General features: G+C 37.3%; 1 protein-coding gene across 1 annotated transcript in view; it reads left to right on the forward strand.

Annotated features, from left to right (window-relative positions):
* Positions 1 to 14,348, forward strand: part of LOC134672786 (cell adhesion molecule Dscam2-like) — a 34,837-nt gene extending 20,489 nt beyond the window's left edge. Inside the window, exons 21-33 of the mRNA XM_063530734.1 lie at positions 25 to 177; positions 386 to 515; positions 1,126 to 1,307; positions 1,912 to 2,091; positions 5,921 to 6,106; positions 6,771 to 6,968; positions 9,709 to 9,869; positions 10,327 to 10,504; positions 10,804 to 10,921; positions 12,398 to 12,552; positions 12,687 to 12,812; positions 13,050 to 13,130; positions 14,227 to 14,348. Coding sequence (XP_063386804.1) covers positions 25 to 177; positions 386 to 515; positions 1,126 to 1,307; positions 1,912 to 2,091; positions 5,921 to 6,106; positions 6,771 to 6,968; positions 9,709 to 9,869; positions 10,327 to 10,504; positions 10,804 to 10,921; positions 12,398 to 12,552; positions 12,687 to 12,812; positions 13,050 to 13,130; positions 14,227 to 14,255 — 1,877 coding nt within the window. The 3' untranslated portion in view covers positions 14,256 to 14,348. The remainder of the gene's footprint in view (positions 1 to 24; positions 178 to 385; positions 516 to 1,125; positions 1,308 to 1,911; positions 2,092 to 5,920; positions 6,107 to 6,770; positions 6,969 to 9,708; positions 9,870 to 10,326; positions 10,505 to 10,803; positions 10,922 to 12,397; positions 12,553 to 12,686; positions 12,813 to 13,049; positions 13,131 to 14,226) is intronic.
* Positions 14,349 to 18,832: the final 4,484 nt, after the last annotated feature.

Below are 18,832 nucleotides of genomic sequence, written 5' to 3' on the forward strand. Positions count from 1 at the left end.
TAATTGGCTATAACCAATTTTCAGATGGATCATGGCAAAACATGACTTCACCTCACACTGAGGTTTACCTTCAGGCGCTGTTGAAGTACAATAACTACACTATCAAAGTGGCCGGCTTCTCCAACTACGGCATGGGACCATTTTCATACCCTGTCGTTTGCACCACCTTGCAGGATGGTAAGTTTCCATTATAATATTCTTACCATGTGTGAAGCCGTACAATATTGCAGGGTACTCCTGCTATGCAGCAATAATTAACTGTGCACGTAAAATCCTAGACAATCAGTGTTAAAAATACTTACTTGATTAGGTAGTTATTGATATGATACGATTGATAATGCGAGTCATTTCAAAGGTATCATATAAGTTTATTGATTTTTTTCAGTGCCCGGACCTCCGCCAGAAATAAAAGTACTGGTGTCATCGCAGACGTCTCTTCTCGTAAGCTGGAAGCGACCGATACATCCCAACGGCGAGATCACGCATTACACTGTTCATGTGAAACCAGTTTCCAGGTAGGTACTCGGATTTATTAAATGAAGTAAGTAGTTTTGGCCGTCATACCAAACAACCATACGGTCCATCTAATGGTGACAAAATGGGACTATCTAATCGCGACAGCAATCTGGCAGTGACATCAACGCAATTTTTCATGAAAATCGACAATGGCCGACTCTATGTAGCCAGAAAATAAATCTAGAAGTAATTGTAATACATTTTAACAACAAGTTGAGTAACCTTTCATATTCAATACCTTAAATACCTACTGCACGATTTCACGTCTCCGGTATACGGCGCGATTCGGGTAATGAATTAGATATTCACTAGATATTAAATGGTAAACATATGTGTTGTTCCACGGCCAAAGGTACCTTATGGCGGCTGGCCTTACGTGGCATAGCGCCGCAATAAATAATATTGGAGCGGCGTTAATAATAGTGTCAAGCGCCAACTGCCGTAAGGTACCTTTACTGTGGGACGTCACATATCGTTACTATTTCATATCTTGTCAATCTCTAATTCATTTCCCGAATCGCGCCGATAGTATAGGTTAAAAACTAGGTAATAGTGTTCATTCAAAAGCCATCTAATGTATGTACCTAAACCTAATTGTTTTGTTTTCAGTACGAGTTCCCCGCAAAATTATCGAGTAGAAGCGACACAAGAGTCAAACTTGTCAAGACACTTGACATTCCCAATATCAGGACTAGCCACCGGGAAACAGTACGAGGTGTTTGTGAATGCCCATACTGTGGCCGGCGAAGGAGCGGCTAGTAACAGGGTGCACGCGGAATTATCATCTAAAGGTAAATAGTAATATAATGCAATAGATGTTTAAATCGATTGTCTACTGTCTAAATGAAGCGGTGGTGGCCGAGTGGATCTGACGTCCGACTTTCAATCCGGGGGTTGTGGGTTCAAATCCAGGCTCGTACCAATGAGTTTTTCGGAACTTATGTACAGAATATCATTTGATATTTACCACTAGCTCAGTGAAAACATGTATACATCAGCGAAGAAATTCAAAGGTGCATGTGAAGTCCCCAACCCGCATTGGGCCAGCGTAGGGACTATAGCCTAAACCCTCTCGTGCTTGAGAAGAATCCTGTGCCCAGCAGTGGGACATATATAGGCTAAATAATATTATATTATTATACTGTCTAAAGACTCTTACCTACTCTAAAGCAACTATAATGATCTTTGGAGCTAAAGAAAAAGAGGCAATTTTATTGAAGCGACTAGATAATTTCAATTATAATTGGAAAGAGCCGCCCAAAGGCTTTCAACTCTGCTTACCGATAGTTGTTAGTCGATATGCATCAGTTTCTGGATCTGGTCCACACTTAAATTTACTACAATGAATGATATTTTGACTTGGATACCTGCTTCATTAATATATTATTTTTTTAGTTGTTGCTGGAGTGGCGTCTCTCGGAGGTCCAATATCAGTGGGAGTGGGCAGTTCGCTGCTGCTGGTGTGCCAGTGCGTGGGCGTGCCGCCGCCGCGCACCGTGTGGTACCACAAGCACAACATCATCACGCACCATCCGCGCTTCACCAGGAACCATGACGATAGCCTGCTCATCAATAGTAAGAAATTGTTCAATTGATTGGGGATATTACTGCAATGTTGTGCCGCCAGAGTGCAGCACTGGCATATATTGTAAACCATAGATTAACTTATACATACTATGCCTTAAACAATACCTAAACAGTTTTTGACAATTTTTCACTACCCATAGGTAAGTAACTAACGTACGTACTTGAAGTCATAACTTTGATGCATACGGTTTGTTTACAAAGAGCTCTAGGGTAACAGCACCAGTGGCCAGCCAGGGACCAGTGGTCAGCCTTTTGAGTCGTTTATTGGTCATAAATATCTGGTATATTAGTTTAAACCAATCGCGAGTACTCAAATAGGAGCTTTGATTCCTTATTGGTTAATACATCACACGACAGGTGCGGTGAGGGAACGGGGGGAAGAAATATACTCGTTCATACAGGTGCTGTTTGTCGAAGAGTGCAAAAGTGACATGTCCGCCATATTTTTTACTGCACGTGGTGTTCTCTTAACAGGCAAGAAAAACTATGTTTTAATGTTATAAGTTATTATTCTTGTTAATAATTGGTTTGTTTATTAGTTTATCTATTAAATTGGATCATGTTTTGACGAAAATATCAATATTTCACTTATAAATTGAGGGGGCTGGCCACTGGATAACACTTTTTTCCAAAAAATCCAGTGTTCAGCCCCCCACGGCTGACCTTTGGGTTATTCGTTTATTTTATTATTTTCGAGCCAATGCGACCGTTAGGACCGTTAAATTTACATTTTCAAATTTAGTTAGGCATGCCCTAGTCAATTTTAAGTAAAATCCAGTAGTCAGCCGCATTTGAAATTACGTTATAATGCGGCTGACCACTGGAACTTCTTCACTTCACTTCGCGGATCCAATACTCAGTCTCAATACTCCTTTTTCAATAAAAAAATACAACGTAATATAATTTACTATTTTTTTTATATATGTATTTACAGAGATTCAGAGGATAGCCGTGGTCGTATGCCAAAAACGTAATATAATTTACTATTTTTTTATATATTTACAGAGATTCAGAGGATCGCCGTGGTCGTATGCCACGATTATAAACTTTAAGGTAAAGTACTTTACCTTAAAGTTTTATTTTTTTATTGAAAAAATGGTAACATTTATAATATTCCCTGTTCGATAATTTTTAGATAAGAATTCTATCTTGTTTCATACTTTTTAGAGCGCGATTTGCAGTAGTCGGGTTTTAGTTTTTGAACTTATTTTTTATTCCTGGTAGGTAGGTATATGACTTTGTTTATTAATGATAATTAGATCTGCATAGAATCGTTTCATTATTTTTTACCGATTAGGTACCTTCTTCTTCCTCGCGTTATCCCAGCATTTTTGCCACGGCTCATGGGAGCCTGGGGTCCGCTTGACAACTTTTTTGTTAAGTACGTAGTACTTAACTAACCGTGTCATAAGAATTGTATGTACTTATAAGAAAAAATAATGATAATCATATTGTTGGTTATGAAAATATAAGTGATTTTGATCAAATTATTATGAATATTATAAAGGCTGAGTACTGGGTACACAGAGGCTGCTTACTGGATTTTGGAGGCTGACTACTGGAGAAAAGTGCCACTTTTTGTTTAAACTAAATTAGAGATATTATAAAGAGGATTGTTATTTTTTTAAATATTTTGTTTTAAAATTATGATAAACAATTGATCTAACTATGTCATTTGTTTAATTATCCGACTAATCCTGTAGAAATGCCGAACGTTCACACTTAAAAAAGTCGTTATAAGGCTGACTACTGGTGCCTTTACCCTACCTCCAAACGCGAAGACCAAAATTTTGACTTAAAAGTTGGATTCTTAATCGTATTCATAAATCAGTATGGGGGTATTGTTGTGGGTTATGATTATATTCATAAAGTTCTGATGAATATTTGATCACCTGGTTTACCTCTCCACACACTCCTTGTCATTTCCTTCCTTGTACTTCTGTAACGTGGGGTTGCCTTATGACTAAGCAAAGCCAAAAAATAGTGTTTTGATTTAAATTCTCATAACACTTGCCGATAAAATATAACCTAATATTTGCTTACAGTAATGTTAATTCTTGTTTTTTTAACCGACTTCCAAATCTCAAAGAAGGAGGTTATCAATTCGGTTGTATGTTTTTTTTTATTTTTTTTATTTTTTTTTTATTTTTTTTTATGTTTGTTACTCCATATCTCCGTCATTACTAAATCGATTTTGAAAATTTTTTTGATTGAATGTATATGCATACAGATTGGTCCCGTTTTTGTCAAAACCCAGTTCTGATGATGGGATCCATGAGGAATCGAGGGAACTCCTCAAATCTTAAAGGCATACATATAGTGATTTTTGGGTTATTATCAACAAATCAAGCATATACACCCAAAAAAGTGACATTTGATGAAGTGGAACTGCTGATGATGATCAGAACGGAACTCTTTAACGACGCATAGTTCACGGTTGGCGATTTGTCCTCTTCGTTATGTTTGTTAAGCAAGTTAAGTTTTTAAGCCACATTTTTGTCAAGCTCGAGTTCTGATGATGGGATCCATGAGGAATCAAGGGAACTCCTCAAATCTTAAAGGCATGCGTATAGAGATTTTTGTATTTACATCAGAAAATCAAGCATTTTCATTAAAAACTGTTGCATTTGATGAAGTGGAACTGCTGCTGATGATGATCAGAACAGAACTCTTAAACGACGCATAGTTCACGTTTGGCGATTTTTCCTTTTCGTTATGTTCGTTAAGCAAGTTAAGTTTTTAAGCCACATTTTTGTCAAGCTCGAGTTCTGATGATGGGATCCATAAGGAATCGAGGGAACTCCTCAAATATTAAAGGCATACGTATAGATTTTTTTGTATTTTCATCATAAAATCAAGCATTTACATTAAAAACTGTCGCATTTGATGAAGTGGAACTGCTGATGATGACCAGAACAGAACTCTTCAATGACGCATGGTACACGTTTGGTGATTACGAATTTCGATTTTGACTTGGACTGGGACCCGGACTCGGACTCATACCCGGATCCGGTTTGGACCCGGACCTGGACTCGGACCCGGATTCGGACTCGGACTCGGAACCGGACTCGGACCCGGACTCGGACCCGGTCTCGGACCCGGACACGGACCCGGACTCGGACCCGGACTCGGACCCGGACTCGGACTCGGACCCGGACTCGGACCCGGACTCGGACCCGGACTCGGACCCGGACCTTGATCCAGAAAACCACTATGATACCTTAACTAAATAAACAACTATGATTACCTACCATAAAATTAATGTAGATATAAAGTACGATGATGCCAATCTTACTAGCCCCTCCCGCTTAAACCCCCGTACACCGCACGGCATGCGCCATTAAGTGGGTTAGGTTAGGTTTGAACTGCGATCCTCACAGAACCGAACAAGGATTAGGTTAGGTTAGAACTGCTAGCCTTACAGAAACGAAATTCTACTTGAAAAGTGGGTTTGATTAGGTTCGAACTGCGATCCGCACAGAACCGAACTGCTATCTGAGGAGTGGGTTAGGTTAGGCTAGAACTACGACCCTCATGGCTCCTCTTCACGATGGGCCAACGCCGGCCACTCCAAGGGACGCATTTATGCGTTAGAGGGAGCAAGTGACATTGCTATCTCATTCTACCGCATGGCTGCGTCCCTTGGAGTGGCCGGCGTTGGCCCATCCTGTAGAGGAGCCATTATACAGAAGCGAAATGCTAGTAGAAAAGTGGGTGGTTTTACCTCCTTTTCTACATAGTGTACCATCTACAGTAATCTTTCATCGGCCCCCATGGAAGTCGGTTTTTTTTTCTTAAAAATTATTTATATTATCAGACATAGACCAGTCACTAAGCGGCAACTACACATGCCTAGCGAAGAACCTGTACGGATCGGATTCGGTGTCGTACAGCGTGGCAGTCCTGCCGACCCCGGAACCGCCGGCGTTACGTGCCGAGCAGCACAAACACGCGCTGCGGCTGGTGTGGGATGCTCCAAGGGCTGGCAGACCGCAAAAAATAAGTAAGAGAAAATTAAGTGCTATAAGTGGTTTCTCTATTATGATTTTTTTTAAATACAGCTCTCACATACCCTGAAGCAAATATCTGCTGTTCATTTGGCTGGTTATCTTTAACCTTTCGACGCCGTGTCAAACACAAAAGCTTCAAGTCACCGAAGTATCCAATCTGAAATTGAACTTTATGCATATGCAGGTAGGTCTATGTTGCTCTGTGGTCTGTGACCGATTAATGGCGTTGAAACTGCGGTGCGGATATATCGGTCATTGGCGTCCAAAAAGTTAAATATAAGTACTATGTATAATAATTGCTGAGCATACGAAGAGAGGCCTATGCTCAGCAGTGGGCGACTGAAGGCTAGAATGATGATGATGTATAATAATTATCATCATTTAACAAATTTTGAACGCCTGGCTACTAAGCTATTATTCATAATTCAGCTGATCAGATCTATTGTTTTGCGCAATTTCAAGCATTACGTTCTTGATAGGATGAGACTTATTTAAATCAAAGAAGTTGTAATATATTTATTTGCTTTAATTTCTTACCTTAAATACTGATCCGAACCCTAATAAATAATGGTTAAAATTTACCTATTTAGTAGTTAATGAATCAGTTAGTTCAACAACTGTGGGACTACTTAATTTTACTTGTTTACTAATTCACAGCTTACAACTTATCTTGGAAAGAAGCGAGCGGGTCCTGGCAGGACGCGTGGTCAGAGAAGGGAACCATCATCCAGGGCGCCCAGGAGTACACGCTGCAGGGTCTGAAGTGCGGCACAAAATATTCGCTGCGGATGACTGCAGCTAACAGCGTGGGTGCCAGTCAGCCGGCTTACATCGATGCCACTACCCTAGGAGGAGGTAAGAAAAATCAAACGTGTATTGTATAATGTCATAAAATAAAATTTATACAGGACGCTTAATACAACAAGAAATTTACAAAAACATGTCACAATAACGGTCACTGAAAAGGTTTCCACTCAACTTAGTATCTCCTTATGAATACCTTGACGCTGGTTTTCCGTAGAAACTCTTTAAAAAAAACCAACATAGCTATGCTAAAGAGATTAATGCTGTGCCTCCAGTGTAAAAGGGTTAAACTCGAGTTTATCCAAATTACAAATTTTGCCAGTCAAAGGTTTACTTCATGAAACTACATCTTTTGTGCTGATACCCACTGCCCTATGACTTCTAATTGCTGAGATATCGATTGTGCAAAAGGATTAAACTTTGCCAAAAAATCATAACCATTATGTTCAAAACGATTTATTTTTATATAATCTCGTTTAAAAAAAAGTTATACTTAAGAATCGTGTTACGAACGATGGTTAAAGTAAAGTTTAATCTTAGTGAATAAAATACATTTCAAGAAACATTTGGTGTAAAGAAATTAAAATTCACTTAGATGTATTTCAACTACGGAGTCTAGTTCGTGAATGACGGTAAAACTTAAGTTTTTTTATTATTCACAAACATTTTTTAAGACGTCATGATGTGTAAAGGGGTATAAATAATTTACTTTGACCGTTTTTCACCATCTAGTTTCGCTAAATTGAGTTAATGATTATGGTTAATGTTCACTTAGATTCCTTTCCATATATTTTTTAGTTGGTCAATGTTGTGCAAAACGGTGGAAGTCAAATATCAAAAGGAAAGTCCTGTAGAAGAAAAGACATCTAAAAGGCTGATTATGAAATAATTGTGCAACAATAACAAAAAAAACAAAGATGGGGAAGTAAGACAAACAAGTACAACTGCCCTGGTGTCAGTACAACACTACTACACTACAACATTACTCTGTTGAAATTGTGAATGGTTCAGTAACCATTATCAGAGTAATTAAATATATTAAGTCACTCTTTAAAACCATTGATATTATTCTTTTTAGTTTGTTTTTTTTTTACCATCAATCTAAAAAAAATGCAATATTTAGTTCCCAAAATGGTTTCTTTACACAATACAAAAGTTCAAAAAGATTTTAGCAACACTTAGCGGAGTCAGTTATAAAGTTGACCCAAAAATTTTTTATTAAGCTATGAGCTTCATCACATATGTTCCTTGAGTAATTCTAAGCATTTCAAGCCTGGGAGCCAATAAGAAATGTGTGTCTACTCGGATTTGTAATGGATTCAAACTTTCAACCCCTTTTTAACCCTGTTAGGGGATGAATTTTACAAAACGCTGAAATTACTTTTCCTGTCTTTTAATAATATCCCCAAATACAAAGATTCAAGTCCCGCGTTCGAAATTTTTTTTGATATCCATACAAACTTACAACTCCTTTTTCACCACCTTAGGGGATGAATTTTCAAAAACACTGAAATTAGTTTTCTTGTATTTTAATAATATATCGTTTTACGAAGTTTCAAATTCCTAGCTTAAAATAAAACTTGAACCCCATACAAACTTTCATCCCCTTTTTAACCCCCTTAGGGGTAGAATTTCTCAAAATCGCTTCTTATCTCTTGTACACTTTATAAATGTAATCTAGTGTGCAAATTTCAACTTTCTATCTTTTGTAGTTTCGGCTCCGCGTAGCAAAAATCTCCAACCAAATTTTTCACCTTTTTACGTTTTTCTTGTAAAATTACGAAATTGAAAAAACAAATATCAGCAATGAATTCTACGTCTTTGGTTTATACGAAAATGATACCAAACTTGCCCTAGTACCCACCAGGATCAGAGTAGATTTTTTTTAAAGATGACGGATGGCGGCCGTCTTTGTACCCCACCCTCCCCCCCACTTCAGGCTAGAAATGCTTAGAATTACTCAAATATCAGATGTGATGAAGCTCATAGCTTAATAAAAAATTTTTGGGTCATGTATGGCAGCGTTACATAACTGACTCCAGTAACTAGAGAAAGTGCAGTTTAACCTTTTCACACATTCATTATTTTTGTGAAAAGGGATATAAGTTGTTTTTGAAAGCCCATATTTCCGTTACTTTCACATAAGTCAGGTTAATTTAAATGACAAGTTATAATTCATGACTTAAACTATCTAAACTAAAAACAAAAACCTAATTTTTTTAGAAACAATGCAGAGAAAACACGGTTTGAAACGTTTTTCGGCCATACTGAAAAATTTTATTTTTTGAGTTTAACCCTTTTACACTGGAGGCACAGAATGGTAGAAGAGAGGAAGAGTATGTTGATGGTTTGCGGCGGAATCTGCTTTCCCGTCTACATTCCCGTGTCGTATTAATGTTTTGTAAGGGGTCAATATCACCCGAAATTATTGATAAAGATAAACTTCTCTTTTATACTGCGTTTAAGAATTTAGTTAAATTACAACTGAAGTACAGGCTATAAATAAATTCCTCCATTGAAAGTGGCTCTCTACTACATTGTAGTGACTGTAGTCTATGTGAATAGTGTACCTACTCCGTAGTTACTATTTGTTATTTTTTTTAAATATACGGAGACAAGAATAAGTCACGCACACCTGAAAATCAAGAATTACATATCTGCATGTTACTGACCCTTTAATCCCTTTTTATAGAACCCCACTTCTCCTCTCAACAATCTCACTTCAAGGTCTGCAAGCCTTATTGATTTGTCTTGATGATTAGTATTGTATTTCTTTATTTTTACTTTTCAGTACCTGTTGCACCAACCAGCACAGAATGGTTTTGGAGTAATTCCTCCCACATTTTCATACAGTTAAGTGGCTGGGACGACAATGGTTGTGAAATCATAAAATGGGAGGTGGAATACAGAGAATTTACAAGTAAAGTTTGGAAAAAGACCGAGAACCGACTCGTAAGTTCCATTTTTCTCTTTAAACAATGTATAGCAACATAATAATATAATCTACATATTATAGTGTGAACAAACCACTTGTTTGATCACACACCGATTGATACACACCGATGCCTACTCAGAGGACCTAACCAAGATGCGAATAGCATTACGACAACGAAACGTTTTCTGTCTCTTCGGATTAGTTTGATAGAGAGACAGCGTTTCGTTATAGTAGCGCAAACGATTGGCATCTTGGTTAGGCACCCAGTTATGTAGTTATTCGTCTAATTTAGAATTATGAGTTGGGCCGATTAAATGTTTAAAATAAAGAAAACATGTATTGTTTGTATAATTATATCTGTTATATGTTTATAGCCTGTTCGATTTCTAAGATCAAGTTCGCCATACATGTACCTACTATGGCGTACTTGATCTTAGAAAATCGGACGAACTATAAATGTTTCTTATGTTTCAGCCATCATTGGACCAGGTTTGGAACCACTATGCCTCTACTTCAATGCTGAACCAGCCAAACTCTTTTGTGATAGCCGATCTTAGCCCAGCACAGTGGTACCAGATCAAAATCACTGCTGAAAATTCCGCCGGTGCAACCACCTCAGTTTATTCTTTTGCTACCACTACTTTATTGGGAGGTAACACACTGCATAATACATTATATTTTACTATTTCTTATAACCGCTCCAATGCTTGATCATCTTAACTAGTCACGCTTTCTTTGTTGTGGTACGTACAAAAAATTATTTGAGTATTACGAGTAGTACATATATATATATATGTATAATTATGTTTATCACCAATGTACAAAAATTGTGTATTACATGTATTAGTGTTATAACAAAAAGCAAAAGCACAACAAAATGTATTCCCACACATTTCATGCACATAAAAATAACATTATAAAGTAGGTAATTAATTAATTAATTTGTTTCAGAATCTATAGGGCCGCCTACGGATCTCCTAGACCTCAATATGTTGGTCATCATCTGTAGCTCTATTTTATTAACAATTTGTACGTTTACCTGCATCTACATACTTGTCAAAAGACACAAGTAAGTTGATACACAAGGATAAAACTTTACGTTCATAACTGCCTTTAAATACATTACAAATCATTTCACGTTAGAAAGTGAGTACTTAGTAGTGAAAGTGAATTTGTTAAAGTGTGTGGGTTTCTTCCAATGCAGGTACATTAGTTTGAAACACACTTGATCATGGGCCCGATTCGGATTTTGAAATAGACATCTATTAGACATCTTTTAGACATCACCAAGATACGATAACGATATGTTTAAGATCAAGTCAAATTTGACATTTGCGCGATTCTGGAGATACTCTTGAACGATTTCCACAGGATATGACTTAGAGATCCAATTCACATCTAATAGATATCTTACTCTATCTAACGTAAAAGTGACATTGGTTGCCCGAATTGCGCTGCAAAAGAGAACTAGTTGATATCTAAACTATAACGTATCTAGTATGGATCTAGTACGTGTCGTCTCTTATGAATATCTTGAAGTTCGAATACGGCAGCATCTTTCATAATATAGAAAAATACCAATCTATGCATTGCCTTTCTAGGCATAAAAACCTTTACGAAATCTTTATTAAGTACAACTTCAGTAACTTTTACCGTTACTCCATAATAATAATTTACATTAAAGTCATTTTACAGCACCTAGTACAGTCAGCAGCAGAAGTTCCTAAGCCGGCCGGAAGTTACTAAGAAGTTACTAATGATTTTGACGTGACTTTATTGTTAACAGAATGTTAGTTTGTGTCAAGGTAATTTTGAACACCACGCCCGCTTAGCAACTTCTGCTGCTGACTGTACATAACGTGCTAACTGTCTATATAATATTTTAAACTTTCGCGTTTTGAACACATATTAACTCACATTATAGACGGGTCTAACGCGAATTTTATTCAATTACCTTGATTTACCGACGTTTCGACACAGGTTTCACTGGTCGTGGTCGCGGCTGACTTAACTGCGTATAGTTGAAATTTTTTAAGCTGGCCGTTTGTGCTAGGCGTGGTAAGCGGATGCAGAAGCAGGAGCAAATAATAGGCACCAAGCGTTCGTTTTCGCACACCGATTTATTGTCCGTAACGGCACACAATACACATCTATATAAAATAGAAGGAGTGAGAGCGAAAGCCAAACAATTATTTAGAAATACAAATTTAACAGAAAAAGCAACTTAGTATGACAGCCACGATAACAACGTTCGTATCTAAGGGCTCACTGCGCCTGCGGGAGGCGGGCACAATACATCGCTGTCAGCGCTGTAGCCGAGGGCGGATCGTTAGGCACGGCGCGCAGCGCTTACAGCTGCTCTAGGATTATTTACACAGAACAGTAGAGCTATACAACTGAATATTATCTAATAATAAAATCGGTCGCTGTATCCGCGAGTGATTAAATATATTTGGGATTTATAATAAACTATACATTCATCCCTACAGTACAATAGATGTTGTTTTCTTTTTGTTATACTTAATGGTTTTATTTTATTCTGCAGCCACCAGCGCCTGACCGAGTACCGAAACTCTTTGACGGCTGAATGCAAGTCTGAGCGCAGCAACGTTACCGTTAACACGCCACAGAGCGTCCCCACTGAAATAAACAACAGGGTTTACAGTACTCCAGTACATTTGACTGCTGATAGCAAGCATGGTATGTTTCATCTCCAATAATATTTTTTTCTAAACTTACATATTCCATGGAAAGACGAAAATGAAATTGCTGTTATTGAATTAGTATGTTAAAATTATAAAACGGGGGTGAAATATGATTAAACTTTTTTCTAGAATTGTACGAAATAAGCCCGTACGCGCAGTTCGCAATCGGCTTCAGAACCTTCGGGCATGTGGACAATCAAGAAGTCCCAAGTAGAGTGCATCTACCGAGCAACAGCAAATCGCGATATGATAGCGGTGAGTAGTTCATCATCATGTCAGGTTCTGATGATGGAGGTCAGAACCTGACTTGATTATAATAAGATCAACTGTGATGGTAAAGGCATACGTCTTTCAAATAAATAAATATAACATTCTAAATCAGCCCGTTCGATTTCGAGAAATAGGGGGACATGCTTTAAAAAAAAGATATCAATGAATTGGGAACATCCTTTGACAACATAAAGTTATTTAAAAGTATGTTTTATTTTACAGAAACAAGTTTTCAAATGCGGTCGGAATCTGAAGAAAGTGATTGCGTATCACGGACAACTACATTAAAAAGCGTTCCAAGAAGTGAGTTTAAATTTTATAAATATTATAAACAAAATGAAATAAATTCGTAAGGCTACGGCCTGCTTGGTGAGACGCTATCCGCGGCGGCGGCCGTCTGCGACCGACGAAAAATGTATGTGCGTGGTCTGGCTCAACGGTCAGACGCGGATGTTCACTTGTCATGTGGCGGACCAAGGTCACCCGTCGCGGACGGCGTTAAGGCCTGTGCAAACCGGCGGAGCGCAGCGCGGATCACTTTAAAATTATCAATGTATTTTCTTCCCTGTTTGTTGAAGAACCCTGAAGGTAGTTGTACCTTCAGGTATAAATTAAAATGCTTTGAGACCAACCTCGGAGCATCACGGAGGATTGTTACTCCGGGGCATCGAGGAGCATGTTAGAGGATACCGCGGCGGTAGGCGCCGAGGCCTCCCGAGTGCGCCGGAGTAGCGCCAGGACGGCGCGTCGTGTCGGGGGAGAACTCGTGCACATTAGTCACTAATCCCTTGTGATAGAGTACACGTGGCGGCATGCCTCGGCATCCCCCGGCCTGCGCCGAAGTGCTTCCTGGTGCGCCGACCGCCAGCGTTCGGGCTGGCGGGCGCTCGCGGTATTGCGAGGGATTTTACCTTGCCAGTGTGCGCTGCGCGGCGTAAATCCTCCTCGGTGATCTGCGCTGCGCTCCGCCGGTTTGCGCTGGCCTTTAGGCATACAATCTTAGCATAAGGGCGCAATCCTACGTAGGGTCAAGCCGAATGAGTCCGATAGAGACGGCTTGGCAGCAAAAAAGACTGCGACATATTTGGCGTAGATTTTACATTCTAGATTTTAGTACCTATTGATCTACACCTATATCCCTATCTCCTGTTATGGCTCCTCTACACGATGGGCCAACGCCGGCCACTCGAAGGGACGTAGCCATGCGGTAGAATGAGGTAGCAATATCACATGCTCCCTCTGATGCATAAATGCGTCCCTTGGAATGGCCGGCGTTGGTCCATCGTGTAGAGGAGCCATTACGTAGCAAGTCAAGTCGTCTATGTTATTATTAGGTTATTATCCACCTCTATTGGTTTTCTTTTAATTCTATCATTTAAATTAATGTTTTTTTTTCTAGAAGGCTGCAGAGTTCCACATCATAGGTAGCCGACGCCTGCATGAAACTAGTCATCAAAATATATATAAGTAGGTATCCCAAAGGTTGTGTTGTCAAACTTACGACGAGTTTTTAATATTAGGTACGTTCATAAAACAAATACCACATTTATTTTATTTTAAAATGCAGTGAGTCCAGGAACCTGTCATTTTTCGCATTATATTTAATCAGAATCACGAGGGCTATTGATTAAAATAAAGAAAAAAGTATCCCCGACTGTGTGTTTTCCAAACAAAATGTAGGTATCTAAAAAAACGTCACAAAAGTAACAAAAAATTACGAACACTTTTTTAAATCAATAGTTCTCCTGAGAGGAGGCCTGTGCCCAGCAGTGGGACGTATATAGGCTGAAGTTATTATTATTATTAGTTCTCCTGACTCTATCTATAGTAATAACCCAAAAATTGCTGTTTTTTTGAAATAGTAAATAAATTGATCACTTTGCTCTGACAATTTATTTACTTTTTCAAATAACGTTATGGCACCAGTAACCGACAGCAGCCAACACCTTTATTGTTTTCTATACAGAGGTACATATATTATTTCATATCATGAAATCGGCTTCCCATCCATATTTTCTTGGGTAATAAATAATCGATCGGTCGGTTATACTTATAAGTTATTGTTGGTCACTGGTGCCACTACGTTAAAGTACAAGGTTCGATTTAAAAAAAATGATCTCAATAAGATTTAGTTTCGAATTAAGTATGTAGTTATAGATACTCATACTTTTCTACTAACAAACATCACTGATGTATTTTTTTATAATGTCATAGTATAATAAGTAACGATTTTTGTATCCTTGTTTTCTATTTTTTTTTCAAATCGTTTTAAAACATCGTGGATTTAGTACTATCATGTTTATGCGGTTAAAAACTGCCAATTGCTACCTACAACAGAGGGTGATTAGAGTTTATGTTCCTTTGACAGACCTAAGATCAGGTCATAATAGTTGGGTAAACAGGAGACCAGGTCATAAAAGTTAGGCAATAGTTTGGCTATCAATAGATTGTGCTTTGTATTTGCTATCGTTCGCTCATAGACAGATTACGTCAAGAAACAGAACCCAAAAGATACAAAAAAAAAACCAACCAAATTAAAAACATTCATTTTCTCAGCACGTTCTGTCAATGTCAATGAAACAAATATCTCAGTTGGGCTATCTGCGTAAACACTACTTTTTTAATATAGGTACATATTTACAAGCGACAGAATAAAGTAAAATTATAGGAGTTCACATTCGGGTTTAGTAGAAATATTAATCCGCAATACTAGTAATAAGTACTACCAAAAATATTAAGAAGCGTAAAGTAACAAACAATGTACCGCATTTTATCTTACCAATCGCGACAATCTAGTCAAAACTATTTTATAGTTTCTACCATGTAACAAACTGATTTTCTGGAAAGTAATTTATAAGATTATAAGAGGTGGTAATCAAATGTAAATATTTAAAATAATTAGTTAGGTAAATTTTTACTATTAATCTTAGTTGTTAGTAAACAATAGTGTAACATACGTACCAAAAATAATATCATAATAGTCCGTATACACTTTTATTGATTGCGCTCAACTTTTGATAGATATTTTACAACAAATTCTATTTAGTTTTGTTCAAAATACTATTAAATAATTGTCTATTAAGAAGTACAAGAAATACTTTTTATATATATTTTCTTAGTAAAGGATGAGCCAACGATAACTTTTTAAAGTAACTAGTTTTCTGTTAGAATATAATTTGCAAGAATTACAGGTCGAAAAATGTATTTAACTTAACTTTTATTATTATTAATTAATTTAATACTTATTATGAATTTTAATATTTCAATATTAATTTATTACTGTAATCTATTAGTATTTTTTTTTTGTAAAATTTGCATGTCGTTTTGTGCGACTGAATACTGTAGGTACCATGTACGTACACCATTTATTAATTTGTTTCAAATGTAAATTTTAAGAAACAACACTTTTATATAGGTACTTAAAAATTATCTTAATACTTTTCTTTTTCTTCTTTTTAGCGATTTTCGCACTTAAACTGTATACGGACTCTTAACTGTTATTCCAGTATTTTTTTTTTGTATTCATGGAATCAACGTTTGTGCTCAATTATTTAAAATTGTAGTTTCTAGATTTACTGAGTGAATGACATGAATTGTTTCCCTGGATAAAAGGAAGTTGTTAGAAAAGTAAGAAAAAGGGTAATTGCCATATTATTATTATTATATAACTGAGATGCATTGTAATCATACGTTGCTATTGATGTATTTATTTAAGTAGTCGATGAAAATATTATCTTCAAAAAGACTGATTGTTTAACATTATTTTCTTATATTTAATGTATAGAAATAAAATTTCGAAAATAAAAATATTAATGTTAGAATTCATACATGGTAGTTTTATTTTTAATTCGATTAATCGTAATTACCCAAATAACAAAAGACAAACAAACAGAACTAACTTATGCTTATTCCTGGAATAAATCTATTTAACATAATAATACACTTTGAAGAAAAGGAAAGTAATGGCAAAGAAATGAAAAGCAAAAAAAATATTAAAATATTATTTTTCTTGTATCAAGAAAAATGGTATTTGTTGCTATAGCGGTAATAGTAATGGTGGCGTTTGCAACTGCAGCTCCATTGCTACATACAGACTTGCCAGTCTTGCCACCCGAACATCACCTTAACGGCACGATTCGGGAAATGATTTAGAGATTCACTAGATATGAAATAGTAAAGATATGTGACGTTCCACGACAAAAGGTACCATTGCCCCGGCTGAATATTGGAGCGGCGTAAATAATAGCGTAAGCGCCAGCCGCCATGAGGTACCTTTTGCGGTGGAAACTCACATATCTTTACTATTTCATATCTAGTGAATCTGTAAATCATTTCCCGAATCGCGCAGTAACAGTCTGTGAAAGTTAAAACAATAGCTCGCATAAGTAAAAGGTCTAAGGTATATCTATTATTAGTGCATTATCAATATTATCATCAGCACGAGTTTTATACGTATATTATATTATATTAGGTACGTGTGTCTGTATGACGATCATAATGACCATTACATAATTTTTTTATTGACTTCAGTTGGTATATTATGTTTATCGCTCAAAATCCCTTTATTCTAGGAGGTATTGTCCCCTTTATGCATAACAAGGCTTTTTAGCGGTTAGGAATTAGATTAATTTTCAATAGCCCAAAAGTAGTTCAATTCCAAACAAAATGTCTTTATCGAGCAAAGTTTGAAGTTTATTACGCCCATAGAATCTCAGAAAGTTTCCATATAAAACAGTTCCTAACTACCAATTTGTTCGGGTAGGCAGTGATCTGGAAAATTGGCTGAAAACTTAGCCCGGCCCGATGAGGAGGCGACTTAAAATATTGTTTATACCTTGTTTTAAGACTTGTAAGCTTTTAAAATTGCAAAGGAAACCAGCATTGCTTTAGCAAAGTTTTCGTCATTGTACCAAACTAAAATTAAGTTGGTTAGGACATCTTGTCAGGCAGAGTGAAGGCAAAAAGGTCTAAAGGTTAACGGATTTGAACAGTTTTGCAGAGCTTGGGTCAGAAGTGAGTTGGCTCAAAGCTGGAGGGAATGACGTAGAATAGAGGCTCAGTACTGTGTGATAGTAGGCTGATAATGATCCTAAGCCTCGTATGTGTATCCTCCCGAGTCCCCCTTGTCATTATTGCAGTTTTGAATTTGGAACCTTCTTGTATTCCATTTTAATTCAAAATTCGATTTGGATTAAATCCTTTACAAGGGCCTCTGGGACTCAGGAGGGTATATCGTTTTCGTAATGTATTTTCGTAATGATACGCAAATTTGAAACTTAAACTAAAGTACCATCACTTGTTTCATTGTTTTTAAATGTAATGCGTATAAGGGACAAGGATTTAAAAATCCTATTTTCTAAGGACGTAGGTTTGGACCGAATCCAATTTGCCGCCCTAGCGCCTTCGTGCCGCTCAAATGTAAATTACACCCGTTTTTACATTTTCCAGCTTAAGGATATGGTTGCTTGAATATTTTAAAATAAAGAATGCTCGGCATGTGATCATATCAGAGGCAGATATGAAGTTGTCTCCAAAACTCAAATTTTCGCAAGTATACTCGTAACCCTAATTTTATTTTGAAATCACATTTGACTAAGCTATCTCTGACGACCCAACCCACAGAAGAAACTAAGTAAGGCCTATTAAGGATGACACGTTAGACCGGGCCGTGTCCGGGCCGGAGCTTCCGGCGCATCGTTTTCTATGGAAAGCATCACGTGATCGCCTATCATGTCATAGAAAAGTAAGCGCCGGAAGCTCCAGCCCGGACACGGCCCGGTCTAACGTGAGTCATCCTTTATGGTTGAAATATGTAAGTTCGGATTCCTTACGTTTCTTTTTCTTCCCCGAACCATTTCGCCGTGTGCCTGCTATACGGCCACAATTCAAAATTTTTAATTTTCTGGATTATTGCAGATTCGTATTCAAAATTGTTCAATTTACGACCTTATTTCGAGAGCCATAGCAAAAAAGGTCTTTAAGAGCCTTTTTCTCACAAGTGGCCT

The sequence above is a fragment of the Cydia fagiglandana genome, chromosome 2 (assembly GCF_963556715.1).
Source record: "Cydia fagiglandana chromosome 2, ilCydFagi1.1, whole genome shotgun sequence".
NCBI lineage: Eukaryota > Metazoa > Arthropoda > Insecta > Lepidoptera > Tortricidae > Cydia > Cydia fagiglandana.